The sequence below is a fragment of the Channa argus genome, chromosome 13 (genome assembly GCF_033026475.1).
Source record: "Channa argus isolate prfri chromosome 13, Channa argus male v1.0, whole genome shotgun sequence".
Lineage (NCBI taxonomy): Eukaryota > Metazoa > Chordata > Actinopteri > Anabantiformes > Channidae > Channa > Channa argus.
The window spans coordinates 10,539,979-10,554,421 of NC_090209.1; the positions used below are offsets into that span (position 1 = coordinate 10,539,979).

Sequence of the window (14,443 nt, forward strand, 5' to 3'; positions counted from 1 at the left end):
ATATATACTTGAATTTTAAAATATCTGTAATAAAATATAAATACATTTTTGCTTTTGCTGAAATGGCTAAAGACTGGAAATGGCTAAATACTTTCATGGCAATTATGTGATGTCACTGAAGATGTAAGGAAGATGTAATTGATGGCGTCATCAAATTTGTTAAAATATAAATGTATTAAAATCTTAAACAGATGAAAGATATTTCGTATACAAACAATAATGTCCTTTATAAGCTCAACGTTTTGAAGTTTGAACGGTGTTTCTAGCTGAAAGTATCCCAAAGTAAGACGGAAGTCATAATATTTCATTTACATTACATTACATTTACAATATGTGCTTTATATTATTTATTATATATATTTTACCACAATGCCATTAATGGGCTTACAAATATACCACATAAATCCTGGGACACTTTGAAGAGGTTTTTTGTTTGTTTGTTTGTTTGTTTCGAGGGGGAAGCAGCAGTGCGTATGTTGTAACGCTACGTCGTTTACGACACCGGAAATCGGTCAAAGGAGGGAGAAGAAGAAGAAGAAGAGGAAGCCCCTCCCCTCGCTAGCTAGCTAGCTATTGCTGGGAGGTAGCGACAAATCCTGCAGGTATTAAAAATAAAGTAATTAATATCTTTTTCTAGCGCATTATATGTATATCGATAGAATACAATTAACCTGTACAATATTCGTTTCGTGTTTGTCTAACGTTATTTGATATAAATGTATTAAAAGGCACAGACATTGTCTTTGTTTTGATCCGTGTTGACGAAGACCAGGCTTTAATGTTGTGCTTTTGATCGGAGGCCCTAAATAGAGCGACATAATGATTTCCGGTGTTGTGTTGCTGTCAACCTGAAGAGCTAATTCCCAAAACATTTACAACCTTACATCATTGTTCCTGCCACGAATTTAGAATTCTACGTGTCTGAAATGTCATTCCGGCTACTTAAAATCCAACCTTTTATTCACCCGTAGGACATTATCATAATGAGTTATGCAGAGAAGCCAGAAGATATAACAAGGGAAGACTGGATGGAAAAGCTTAACAATGTCCACATTCAGAGAGCCGATATGAACAGGCTTATTATGAACTACCTTGTGACAGGTGAAGTTACGATTTTTTTGTTTCTCAAAGTTTGTTTTTAGCTTTAAGTGTGGTGCTTTAATGTTGAGTGTGCAGGAATTGGCCACGTTTTCTTTTTAACAGAGGGATTCAAGGAGGCAGCCGAGAAGTTTAGGATGGAGTCTGGAATAGAGCCTTGTGTGGATTTGGATTCACTAGATGAAAGGATTAAAATCAGAGAGATGATCTTGAAGGGACAGATCCAAGATGCCATTGCGCTTATCAACAGTCTGCACCCAGAACTGCTGGATACCAATCGTTACCTCTACTTTCACTTACAGGTAATATAGAAAGTGCCCCTAATTAAGCAGACATCTAAGCTTTGTTCAAAGCAATATAATGTGTATTGCCTGTCCTACATTGTTTATTCCTTGTTGCATCCTCTACTCTTGTGTGTTTGCAGCAGCAGCATCTGATCGAGCTGATTCGTTTGAGAGAGACTGAAGCTGCCCTTGAATTTGCACAGTCTCAGTTAGCAGAGCAGGGAGAAGAAAGCCGAGAATGTCTGACCGAGATGGAGAGAACATTGGCCCTGCTGGCATTTGACAACCCAGAGGAGTCACCTTTTGGAGACCTGCTTAATATGATGCAGAGGCAAAAGGTAAAGTCAGCTTTCTATTTACATCTTATGTATAAAGTAGCTGTGCTTTTGTGTTACTGGCTGTCTTATGTTGTGTTTTATCTTTTTTTCTGCTCAATAACACTACCTGCTTAATGCATTAAGATAAATTAAAATAATACTTATAAACTGCATGTCACAGTTCACAATCTCAAACTAAACTAAAAAGATTCTTTTACTTACTGCATGAGGACACTATTGTTGTTACAGTTTTAAATTTTTTTCATACAAATGTTAGCATTTTTTAATTGGATCATTCAGTTATTTTAATAATTCAATATTTTCATATGCATCCTAAGATTATTTATTTCTTCACACTTAACTGCTTAATTGGCATTCCACAAAATGTATCACATAATCAATCCAAGATAAGTCTAACAATGTTAGGGTTCATACAGATTGTGACTTGAGGCTTATAAGCTGTACATATTTACCAGACAGAAAGCATTTCCTGAAAGACATTACTGTGTTGAATTTTTGGACAAAGAGTAGAATGCACAATGTCACCCATATAGCAGACTAAAGATCAGGATCATTTGTCTCTTGTATCCCAAACTAATGAAAGGACCACTTATTAACTATGAACCATGGTTTGATAGTGAAACTACACAGAGGGTAACATAATTATATCATTTGTCTTTCAGGTTTGGAGTGAGGTGAATCAGTGTGTGCTAGACTATGAAAACAGAGAGTCAACACCCAAGCTGGCCAAGCTTCTGAAGCTACTGCTGTGGGCTCAAAATGAACTTGACCAAAAGAAAGTAAAGTATCCAAAAATGACAGACCTCAGCAAGGGAACGATTGAAGACCCAAAATAAGGAACAAGAGTGATAACATACCACACAGCATTGCAAAATGGACGCATTACTTTTATCTATTTATACCCCAAGAAATTGACTCCTATAAAGTTCAGCCTTTTCTTTTTTGTAAGGGTTGCTTTTTGATACTTTAATGTAGAATGGACAAACTGGATTGACAGAATTTTAAGGTTCTCATACTAAAATAACATACAGACAGTTATTTTACTTTGTATTATAATTTACATATTGGTTTATACAAAATCAGTATACTCCAGTTAGACTAGTTTTTCTGTCTGTTGGCAGGGAAGTTGCTGACATAGGGTGTGAATAAAGCCTAAATTAGGCTGTCACCTTCTGTGTGCGTGCAGTTGTGTGTGACCACACAGAAAGGCTTTGATGTTCAGGGAATATAGTTGGCTTAGGGTGCACTGCCTCAAATAAATTCTTGCTTTTTCTTTACAAAAAACATAATCGTTGCCGCTAGTCGTCTTTTAACTGGTACATTATGTGATGGTAGTAGCCAAAGCAAGATACCTGGGATATTTAAAACTACTGTGATTTTGAAAGGTAATTTTTGTTATTGTGTTGTGTTATTGGTTACCGTTATAAAATATAACCAGTCTCTATATCATATTAGCATTAACAAAAAGGGCAAGGCAAAAATCCTGGATAGCTAGAAGCTTTGCAGTGTAATTTGACTGTGCAAGCCTCAGTTTCCTACTGTTATAAAATACCACAGGTGATATTCAAAAATGTGAATGGCTGAATCTACAGACATGGAGACCTTTTTCAGATGGATCATTTACATGTTTTTCATAAATAGCTCTGATGTGCTTTTATTACTATTATTACCAAAAAAAGTGAATTTTTAAATTAGGCGTTTTATAAAGTACTTTAAAGCTTGGCTAGATTCTAAACATTCGAAGTGCAGTAAAAGAGGTGGCAAGTAGATTTTCTGAAGCATTTACCACACACTTTTGCAGAATGTTACTGAGTCCATGTTATGTTACTAACTTTACTCTATTTCAAGACTGTGAGAGGAATAATGCACTTTCAGCTGTCACTACAGTTATTCTACTTTATGTAGTCATACGTTCATCACGTTTTGTATATTAAATCTGTCAAATAGCCTAAATATAGTCCAATATTTCTCTCAGAAGTAGTGGAGTATATGTATGGAGAAGTCTGTAAATTGATAATACTTAAGTACCTCAAATGTGTACTTGTATCTGGTACATGTTGAGAATACTCTGTAGTTAGTAATTTTACGCTTACATCATAAAGGAGGCTACATTTAACTGGGTCTTGTTATCTGTCTATGCCAATGGGCTCAGTTTCTCAAAATCCATTCATGCTTCTATATTTTTACTTTAAATAAAATCTAATACGTTTTTTATTTGTATAATGTTGTATTTTACATTCACTGATATATAAGTTTAAATAAAGGATGCATGCGGCTTCAATCACCTCACAGTTGTGTTGAATGCAGTAGTATTATATAATAATTGCCTGCTATCTCCAATACCCGGAGGCAGACGGACCACTAAAAAATCTTATAGGTACTGCGTATATCAGCAGCTTCTCAGCACGGACACCATCACGACTTCTTACGGCAAGGACGGGTCAGTGGGAGCGTAGTGTTACGTCCCGGAGCTCTATCGATGCTCCCAGAGACGACACGGTTAAAGCGGCTACACTTTCCACATATTGCACCGTCATGACTGGAGAGAGGCCGGAGCCAGCGGTATCTCTGGCGACATGGATGATGCTATAATGGATGAAACGCCTGACTAAACAGCTGAAGCCGGTTTACTGTTGAAACACTTCCTGATTAACCCCACCGATCAGAAGCAGAAGTGCTTGGCTGGCAGCAAGAGGAGGAGGCTGGGGAGAGAAACTGACACGTGGATCACTCCTCCTGGGGCATCAGGAAAAACAGCCTCGCTCCTCTAGCTCGCTTGCGTTCTTGTTAGTCCGGTCCTTCAGTTACACGGATTTTACATCGAAATCGCGAGATATGTTTTCGCAAACTCTTTGTAAAAAGGTTTGGCTACTTTTCTGACTGATCGACCGGAAAGAGATTAAAAGTAACTAAAGAGCCAAAGCGTTTTTGAGAGGAGGCTGCTGTTATCTCGCGTTGAATGGCAGTAATTCAAAAATATGGGAAGAACTATAGTCCAGATTTGGTCTGTCACAAGGAAAACCCTCCGTCTGACAAGATCGGACTCCCTGGATGTCACAAGAAGTGGCCTGAATACAACACCAACTGGTCGAGGTAACATTTGTATACAACGCCATACTTCAAACCATAACACAGACGCAGTCACTGGGTTGATTGTCAAGTTTGAACCGCGATAGGTTTACAGATTTCTCCCCGAGGCTCCCAATGACAATCCAAACCAATATTGTTACTTTTGAGCAACTCTTTGTCCTAATAACATTTAACGAGGACCTGCACCAGCAGCAGAAGAGACACGTTTAGGCTTTGTGTAAAGTAGCCTTATCTGAGAGGGAAATGACACGTATCATATTGATCATAGCTCAGTCCCTCTCTTAAGATGTAGTTGCAGTGCCACATAGGCAAAGCGGGCTACAGTGAAGTAAGTAAAGGCTCCTAAGTAAATAAAATTAACGTTCAATTAATATTATTCATTATTATTCTGATACCACTCTCAAAGTAATTTTTAGGGAATTGCACTTGTTCCTTGTTTATTACCAAAGCATAACTGACATATATTAGAAACCACTTTAGCCTATGCTGAATGTACATTAGTTAGCGGGCAAACAAGCTGAGGGATTTAATACCCTACACCAGTTAGATATCCCCGATCAATTGGTTTTTAAGTCCAAATTTTGTGTCCAAATGTTTTTTTTTTTTGACCAAACTCTAATAAGTCAATCCCTTCGGCTCCTGTGCAGGCCAGTGGCGAGAATATGGACAGTGGTGCTGCTGCTCGGGACATGTCTCCTCTACTGTGCCCGTGTGGCAATGCCCATCTGCGCCGTCAGCATGGCAGAGAAGTTCAGTTGGAGCAAGAGGGAGTCCGGCATGGTGCTAGGAAGCTTCTTCTGGGGCTACTGCTTCACCCAGGTGCTCGGAGGCTACGTCAGTGACCGGTGGGAAACAGTTGAGCTCACATAACAGTCCTGTTGTGAGATAATATTGCCCTGAGCACAGTGAATTCTCGTGTCTGCACAGATGTGATGGTGACAGACAACAGATATGCTAGTTTCCAGGTGCCACTTGTAACTGTCTGCTTGTCAGGCAACATTTGCATGAGATAATCACTGACAGAGACAGCCCAGATGTGTTTGCTTACTCTGAACAGATAAATGTTTCCTTTGGTATCATGCCCTTGGCTCTTGTAGACTTTATGAATCTACAGGACTTAGTCTATCAGCAGATATAGCACAAACTGTCCACAGTGCTCAATTGTTCGTTCACAAAACGAAAAAAATGTCATGTTTTTTGGCAAATTGGCTGTTTTCACCAGTGTTTGAGATATGAATTATCTCGAAGCCTTTAGGTGATGTAAGTGGCTTTTTTGAGCAGTCAAAAGCTAAAGTTGATCAACTCTGTGTCCTGTGTTCACAGTGTGGGGGGTGAGAAGGTACTCCTGCTGTCCGCAGCAGCGTGGGGGTCAATGACAGCCTTCACTCCCATCCTGGCCCACTTCTGCTCCCAGCCAATCCTGTCCATGACTCTGGCTCGCTTCCTCATGGGCCTCTTGCAAGGTGAGATAGACTGCTTTCAATCAATTGCATCTTGAAGTTACTGTAAGCAACTGTATGTCACTGAGGTGAAACATGACTCTCAAGGATATTTGTTGTTTCAGTCTTACTTCTTACCTACTTAAATACTACTTCTATTGTCCATCAAATTTATAGGAATTGCTCCAATGATTGTTTTCTGCTTTGTTTTAAGGCGTTCATTATCCTTCTCTTGCGAGTCTGTGCTCTCAAAAGGTGGTGGAGAGCGAGAGAGGCTTCCTCATGAGCACTGTGGGTAGTGGCTCCTATCTGGGGTGAGTGTTGTGCAATAAATGGGGAATAGTGGGAAAGTGCTACAAAGTCTCATTTGTAAAATGTAAAGAGGAGGTGTTCAGTTGTATTTACTGTGATCCTGCAATCACTTATTTATGTATAAGTTCATTTTGTTTTGCGCCTACTGATACTTTGCTGTTCCTTATTGTGACTTTGTGTTTCAGAACCCTTGTGATTGGAGGGGCTGGCTCACTCATGTTGGACCTGTATGGCTGGGAGAGTGTTTTTTATGTGTCAGGGCTTCTGTCAGTCCTGTGGGCCTACTGCATGTGGAAATATCTACTGAAGGGAGAAGGTAACGGAGGCTGTAACAGTGACACAGCTGTGTCTGCTGTGTTACTGCATGCTGTTATCTTCTAGCAGCCTATTTGTATAGTTAGAGTCAATGTCCTTTTGGATGCCCACATGTCTGTGTTCATCTGTTTTTCAGGGCCTATCATCACCCTTGAGTCCCTGGGAAGTGGCGGGCCCCAGTCCAAACTGTCCAAGAGACACTGGTTACGCCTCTTCAAACAACCTGCAGTTTGGTGAGCTAAAGATTAAAAATGCTTGTCTCAGGAAATTCCTTTGTAATCCTAAAACTTCTTGCTACATACAACACTCTGGCTGACTTATTGCTTGTGTTTTGCAACCATTGAATCCTATTTCTGTGTTTGAAAATCAGAAAATTGGAGGAATATTTTAGGAAAATGTAGAAGCATATAGAAGGAGCAGTTACTGTTGACAGCGATATGTGCTCAGCTGTCAGTGCAAGCTTCTGGTATTAGGTTCTTCCAGTCTCTGTCTATGGAGATACATTTCTATACAGTAACGTTGCTGATCTGCTCCATTTCCAATGTCAGGAACGACCTGTTTTTATCTGATGTATCTGACCCATCCTGAGGGTAACAGATGTTTTCTGTTCTTTCATATAACATAACAATATACCCATAGATGTCAAACAAGTGACAGAGGCTTCTCTTAAATTAGTGAGAAATGTTTAAACAAATTGGACATTGTTAACAACACTAGGCAACCCCTGGTGTGTGTAAATGTAGTCTCAGTGCACATATTTGACAGTTGGTCTGTCTTCTATTCCCTGACCAGTGCCGTGATAGTTACACACCTTTGCACAGCAAGCACCTTCTTCACTCTTTTGTCATGGCTGCCAACATTCTTTAAAGACACTTTCCCTGAAGCCAAGGTAATTGCATCATCTTTTTGTCCTTATTTGTGACCACATATTTTACCTGGAGATTACAGGAAAAAATAGTTAAAGCTAAACAATGCTCATCAATGCTCTTGATGGCTGACATGTTGAGTATTTACAATGTTGACCATAATGGTTTTGCATGTTACGGTGCTAACATTTGCTAATTACCCTAAACTCAAAGTATAGTTGAGTCTAATGGGATGATAGACCTTATGTAAACTGTAGTTTGAAAAATAGTTTGTGCAAGCCCACCTAGTTGGTGCTTTATGATTGTTTTACGGTATAAATTAAAATTTGACATTACTAAACCACCAAATGAAATGGTGACCATGGATGTCTTAAAACGTACAATTCTTGCCAATCCAATAGTTGTTGAGATATATTGCTAAACAATTAAAATGTTAAACGGATTAGGTGTGGTAGTGAAACTAAGTAGGTTTCATTCTAGTGGCATTATGAATATCTGTACCAAATTTCATGACAGTCCACCCTTTACAGAATAAGATATTTTAGTTTAGACCAAAGTGGTAGACCAACACTGGCATTGTGACTAAAAATACAATGGACATGTACTTAATGTTCTAATAAAACAGCCTCTCTCTCAACACTCTATGTTTTTTGCTGCCTATGGTCAAGTTCATTTCTGATCAGAAAGGGTATTGTTCCTCCAGGGTTGGGTGTTCAATGTCATTCCCTGGTTGGTGGCCATACCATCATCCCTCTTCAGCGGCTGCCTATCTGACTACCTCATCAGCCAAGGTAGAGCAAATATATAAATATAAATAGGCAGGTATAAATGGGCAGGTAAAAATAAATAACTTCAGTATAGTTTATTATTGATAAAGCCGCTGCCTTTTCTAATTTCTTTCTTGGTCCTTCCTAGGTTTTGATACAGCCTCAGTAAGGAAGTTGATGCAGGTATAATATTTGAAAGATGCTTTATCATTTACTGTGATCCCATGGTGGATTTTTCCCCTCACAAACACAGTATGAATGTCCTCTTTGCTATGTAAACTTGTACATAATGGACTGTGTGTACGTTCATCCCTCTATTAGTTTTTCTCCATGGGTGTGTCCAGTGTGTTTACTCTTCTTCTATGTGGCAACCTCACCTTCCCCTGGGCTGTAGCATTTGTATCTGCTACCATGGGCCTCACCACCTTCAGTCACAGGTATTGGCAACTGGAGTGTTCTCTCAGTTTCTATCTCTGGTCCTGAAACCAATACCTTTTTCTTTAGATTTAAATGAAGTGTTTGTCCCCAAGGGGCAGTTTGTCAGTTTTGTGTATGTATGAATGTTTTGTTCTGCACTTTTCTTCTTGCAGATACAATTGAAAACAGTGATATTCCATATTCAAAGAGCACTACATAGCAGCCTTTTAGATAAATACTAAGTTGAAAGTATCTGTCACCAGACCGTTTGAATTGTGCGTCTGTCTTCTTTTAGTTTCTGACATAATATAGCTTAGTAACACATGGTGGGTGAGCAGTTGGGCGTGGTGCACTAAGTCATGTAGAAACAGTCAAACAAACAATGTGGACACATGACTGCAAGTATGAGGATGTATACGCTGTGTGGTATTATAAGAATTTATTATGACACATTACAGTCCATTGTGCATTGTGCAATTTGGTCCTTCTTTACTTGCAGGTTCACATTATTTTAATATCACCTCTAGTTTTCTGTTCAAATCATCTCATCTTGAACATTGGGTTTTTTTTTTCTTGAATATGGATTTATAAATTATATGTAATTGTCACATACTAAACATGTTGTACAATAAGCTGTCTGAAGTTACAAATCTTACTACTACTGATATTACTCTTATTACTTCATTATTTCTAATGTCCATGTCCATATGTCCATTTGTTGCTCAAGATTTAACAAAATTGAATGTATCCCAGGTCATATCCCTTTTTTAATTGATAGGGATGATTTATGCAGTCAACTGACATGGGCTGGTAAAAACATATAATTTGTAATTTGTTTTTTTTATTCTGAAGGAACACTCTTAATAGTATGTTTATGAGATAACATGGCTCATCATGTGTAAATGTTTTACAGCGGGGTGTCTGTAAATGTTCAAGATCTTGCTCCATCCTGTGCTGGAGCTTTATTTGGTAAGTTCAAAAAATGTTTCTAAAGATTAAATGCTTAAACCCCATGGTAAAATTTAAATAAAATAATAAATTAAAGTCTTAAATGTTATATGAACATATCTGCTTCATTTTTCACAGGTGTTATGAACACTTGCGGTGCTTTCTCAGGTGAGTTTCAGGCAGAGACATTGGGAGCAAATATAAGTGTTTAATCGTTTACCCATTGCTGCTAAATTATTGTTTATCATTAACAATCGATTAATTGAAATAATTGTGCACTTCTCTGATTTCAAACCTACTTTGGGGTGATGTGTCTCCTTTCAGTTGTGCTGGCTGTAGGTTGTGCATATATTTTATTTAAGGGGCATGCGAGTGTTTCTGTCAGATGAATTATACAGGGGACAGAGGTGACAGTTAGTGGCCCTGCATAGAGCAGAAACCTGAAATGAACTACTACAGTACATGCGGGTCGTGTTTTATATATCTTTATGATAATATCCTATTACTGTTTACTGTGTGTGTTTTTGTGCAGGGGTCCTAATGGTGTATTTCTCGGGGTATCTCATTGAGGCCACAGGCTCGTGGGCATCTGTGTTTGCCCTCATAACTACAGTCAACCTATTGGGCCTCTGCACATTTCTGGCATTTGCTGAGGCCCGCCGCGTCGATATTGATGCTAGTAAGGTCCGCCACCATCATATCCACATTTAAATCATCACTTACCAGAGGGATCAGAATGTTATTGGCAAGGGAGATGTGGCCTCGGGCAGCCATCAGCTATGACATAATCCCCGCTGGAGAACTAACCACTGGACAGGAAGTGGCATTCAGATGAAGCCTGGATTCAATATGTAGAAAAATGGGATTGCCTCTGTGTCTAGTTGAGGAAGCACTGCAACAGTTCCATAAAAGCACACAGAGTCCGCACAATGTTACTGAAAAATCTTGTATAACTAACGAATCACAGCTGTGTCTGAGGAGACTCTGTCTGTTCATGGAGGATGTAGAAGGAGAAAGGTTACAGAAGAAATACGTCTACACTACCTCCAGTTCCCAGCTTGTTGAGCATATGGTGGCTCAATAGTTGCTGGGCTACTGTTCTTCATTAGCATCAGAAATTAGACAGAGTTTTATCTGAAGGGTGTGACTTTACTGTGTGTGTGTGTCTGTGTGTGTGGGCTAAAAGAGATGTGTGTGGTGATTGATGTGTTTGGAGCTCTGTGACAGCTGTGACAGACCAAGGTGGTGTGTTCATACCCTACAGGGAGGAATAATGTAGGGAGAGCCCAGCCTTTCATATGGGAAGTCTTTTATTAGTACGTCCCACTCACCCTTTACTGAGAGATAACGGTCGTGAGTGACACCTCATTACCCAGCCACTAATTACTTGGCAGGCACGATAACGTCCTGTACAATTTACCTTCTCTGGTCCCTATTTCCATGGTTACAAGCTCATCTTATTGTTACAGTTAGGAGGGGGTCATGGTAAGCTTTATAGGCAACGAGGGCCTTGAATGAGAGTGCATTCTATATGTTTTACAGTAGGAAGACCAAAGGTTAATTATTCATTTTTTTCTATGTGCATAATAAAATACCTCACTTAATTATTTTTAATTACTTATATATTTATATGGTGTATTTTTTTGTCATTTGTTGTAGGGAAACTTATGTACGTTAAATAAATTAGAAGGTTATGATAACCATAGTGCGATGCAGAATGGAAAAAACCCAATAGACATCTTCACGCAAGTGTGTTATGCTTCGGAAACTGCACAGGCCAACAAGCAGAATATCCAACTTTCTATCCTCCTTCACTATCACTCTTCAACATCATCATTATTTAAGCTTGTAGGGAAGTGATGTCAGCATTTGGGGAGAGAGCCCTTCACTTGTCACAGCAGTGTCAGACATTATTCTCTTTTCACTTTAGCATAGTCTTTATTTTAACACACTGACACAATGAATGCTGCTAAACAGGTGAGAGATTTTTAAATGATAAATGTCTTGGGTTCAATGCAGTTAGGGAACTGGACAGATAAAGCCAGCTGCAAAGTTCCAACTGAATGTTAAGATGGTTTTATATTAAGTTTTTACAATTTCTGTGTTTTGAAATGATCACATCCAGTCTAGATGCCTATTTGACATGCATACCTTGAATCTATGCATTTATTATTTTGTGCCTGATTTTGGGAAAAAAGAACCTGATGTATGTCACTGTGGTCACAAAATGTAATTTATTCACCATTATACATCACTATTATTTTTCTGGTTTAAGTTTGTTGCTTTTTGTCATTTGGTATTACAACCCCAATTACTAAAATGTTGGGAAGATGTGTAAAAACGTGACGAAACAGAATGCCATGATTAGTAAACATCATAAACCCATATTTTATTCACAATAGAACATCAACAACATATCAGATGTTAAACATTCTGTCTATACAGATTAGCTTTGATTGTCATAGTCATTACAAAATCATGGGAATAAGAAATTATTTGAATTTATTCAAACACTTGCTCTTAGTCTTCGAAAGTCACAATATTTTTCAGTACACAATACTAATTTAGGTGTTAGGTGTGTGTTCAAAGACACAACTGACTGAAATCTTACACTTTTGTAATTTTGAAATTGCACCTAAACAATGTTTTAGTCATTGTACAAAAATCATACTCCTAAACTTTTTAGGTAGACAAATACGTCTATTTATAATAAACTGCTGTACATAGTAATCAGCCTTAAACATTGTTTTAGCATTTTTTGCAAAATTAGTGCCACACAATGCTGAAATATTTAACCCATTTTGCCATTGCTTGTCACTTTTTTCTGTTGCAGTCCTTCGAAATGTAAACATGTACATGAAAAGTAGCTGGGGTTCTGTTCATATTGCACTCCTCAAAGCCTTCTGAGAAATTGTTTTTGATAAAGTGTAAGCGTGTATGATTTTTTTAAAAATACATAAATGCAAAAAATTGCAGTGTTACCATGCATTAAAGAAATGTTTATGTATTTAAAAGCATATGTTAATGTTAAATAAAAGTATATTTTGCCAATACTTGTGAGTTTTCAGTAGGCTCCAGCATGTGCACGTGTTTTCTCTTAACTGCCACAGAGAGGCAGCACTGTATCAATAATGAACATGATCCCATCCAGCCTTTATATACTTCATTTTTGTTTTTTAATTAATAATTTTTCCTGTTGAATGGAGGGCTTGTCTGTGCTGATATCCTGAGGCCTTTTGAAATTTCATTGAACTTACTTTCAGCTTATTGGCAGTATTGTGCATTATTGCTTGTGAGAACTTTGTTAAATACCTACAATAACAAGACACAGGTCAATTATGAGTTTTTAGAATATGAAACCAAGAACATTTCTGCCTGTGGATCAGCTTCTTAGCAGGTTCTAGTGCAGATCCGTCCTGTTCACACTCCCATCTAACAACAGGCCCAGATCCCGAGGCCGGGCCAGCAGGACGTATGTGGTGGCACCATATGGCAGGATGCCGTGTGCCATGTTGGCTAGCTGGCATTGCCCACGTGTGAATGGCCAGACGCTAGTCAACCCAACCCACTCCTTCTCATGGGACTGAACGGCTCAGGTTGCCATGGAGACATGTGGCTTGTGACTGCCGCGTGTGGGGGGGTCACAAAGTGAGTGAAAGTAACAAGTCAGATAAAAGTCAGTGGAGTGAGTTGGCAGTGAGTTTGTCTTTTAATGTACACATCATAGAAAAACAGCTATGGTGTTAAAGAGGTGGTCACTTACTTATCACAGTCCTCCAAGTGACAGAAAATGGTGTAGTAAAAGCAGACATAATCATGATGAGTGGCTCACTATTTAATTAGCAGAGATAAAACATTGTAAGGGGAGTGTATAGAGGAGGAGAAATCAACCCTCCCCCAACTTGTCGACTGGTATGAGTAACCCAGTAAAGGCAGGGCCCATCAGAGAGCCAGAGATACATGTAAATGAAATAGCTCCATTAATTAGTAATTAACATCAAGTTAATGACATTTCACTGTGTCGCCATCTCATCCTATGTCCTTCCTCTGTGGAGGGGTTGTCTATGTGGTCCCTGATCTGAATTAGTGGAGCTAAACTGCCATATAGGGCTACCTAAAAATATAGAGGCCCAGTGTAAGAGTGGTCATTGTGTGAGGAGGATTAATCTCTTTGTAGTAATAGATCAGGAGGCTTCATAAGTCTGTCATTCCTTCGAGGGTTGTGATATTGAGGGCCATTGACAGGTTTTATGTGCTAATTGCATTGCGCCTATAAGCCTAACTTTGGTTTATTCCTTATGGCTTAGAACTTCTTTTAACCATTCTTCTAGTTTTCAAAATGTATCCAAGAAAGATTTCTGTTAACTGAGCGTTAAGCTGTTTGGTATCACAAATGTCATTGTTTCAGGGTCTTCCATGATTAGACTGAATTTAAGAGCCAAGCAGAGGATATACTGCCATTTGTTTTGGGTCCCCTCCTGAGCCTAAATCAGCTCTGTGACAGAGGTAATGTTACATGATTTGACTGCATATATCTGTGAAGCTAGATGAAACATGAAGTTAACACAG

At 38.7% G+C, this 14,443-nt stretch overlaps 2 protein-coding genes across 4 annotated transcripts; both read left to right on the top strand.

Moving 5' to 3' along the window:
• The first annotated feature begins 477 nt into the window (after positions 1 to 477).
• LOC137139781 (glucose-induced degradation protein 8-B homolog) lies at positions 478 to 4,001 on the top strand. 3 transcript variants are annotated; one of them, XM_067527513.1, is made up of 5 exons: positions 478 to 602; positions 972 to 1,101; positions 1,177 to 1,400; positions 1,523 to 1,720; positions 2,383 to 4,001. In XM_067527513.1, the coding sequence occupies exons 2-5, from the start codon at positions 984 to 986 to the stop codon at positions 2,554 to 2,556; spliced, it is 714 nt and encodes a 237-aa protein (XP_067383614.1). In that variant the 5' UTR covers positions 478 to 602; positions 972 to 983; the 3' UTR covers positions 2,557 to 4,001. The 3 variants fall into 3 exon arrangements, with proteins under 3 accessions (XP_067383614.1, XP_067383616.1, XP_067383615.1); XM_067527515.1 differs by having other exon boundaries at positions 479 to 602; positions 1,204 to 1,400; XM_067527514.1 differs by having other exon boundaries at positions 511 to 616.
• A 130-nt stretch (positions 4,002 to 4,131) lies between these two features.
• Positions 4,132 to 12,927, top strand: slc17a9b (solute carrier family 17 member 9b). Its single transcript, XM_067527512.1, has 13 exons — positions 4,132 to 4,813; positions 5,458 to 5,655; positions 6,134 to 6,273; positions 6,464 to 6,563; positions 6,747 to 6,877; positions 7,013 to 7,109; positions 7,669 to 7,765; positions 8,446 to 8,533; positions 8,658 to 8,692; positions 8,831 to 8,946; positions 9,840 to 9,895; positions 10,013 to 10,042; positions 10,407 to 12,927. Exons 1-13 carry the CDS (start codon positions 4,680 to 4,682, stop codon positions 10,583 to 10,585), a joined length of 1,401 nt encoding a protein of 466 aa, XP_067383613.1. The 5' UTR covers positions 4,132 to 4,679; the 3' UTR covers positions 10,586 to 12,927.
• Positions 12,928 to 14,443: the final 1,516 nt, after the last annotated feature.

Bases quoted from the DNA above. Each gene is read 5' to 3' on its own strand.
- LOC137139781 (XM_067527513.1), top strand. From the start codon at position 984: ATGAGTTATGCAGAGAAGCCAGAAGATATAACAAGGGAAGACTGGATG. The intron at 1,102-1,176 runs GTGAAGTTACGA...TTGAGTGTGCAG, and splicing joins TATGAACTACCTTGTGACAG to GAATTGGCCACGTTTTCTTT. The intron at 1,721-2,382 runs GTAAAGTCAGCT...TTTGTCTTTCAG, and splicing joins ATATGATGCAGAGGCAAAAG to GTTTGGAGTGAGGTGAATCA.
- slc17a9b (XM_067527512.1), top strand. From the start codon at position 4,680: ATGGCAGTAATTCAAAAATATGGGAAGAACTATAGTCCAGATTTGGTC. The intron at 5,656-6,133 runs GTGGGAAACAGT...CTGTGTTCACAG, and splicing joins GGAGGCTACGTCAGTGACCG to TGTGGGGGGTGAGAAGGTAC. The intron at 10,043-10,406 runs GTGAGTTTCAGG...GTTTTTGTGCAG, and splicing joins CACTTGCGGTGCTTTCTCAG to GGGTCCTAATGGTGTATTTC.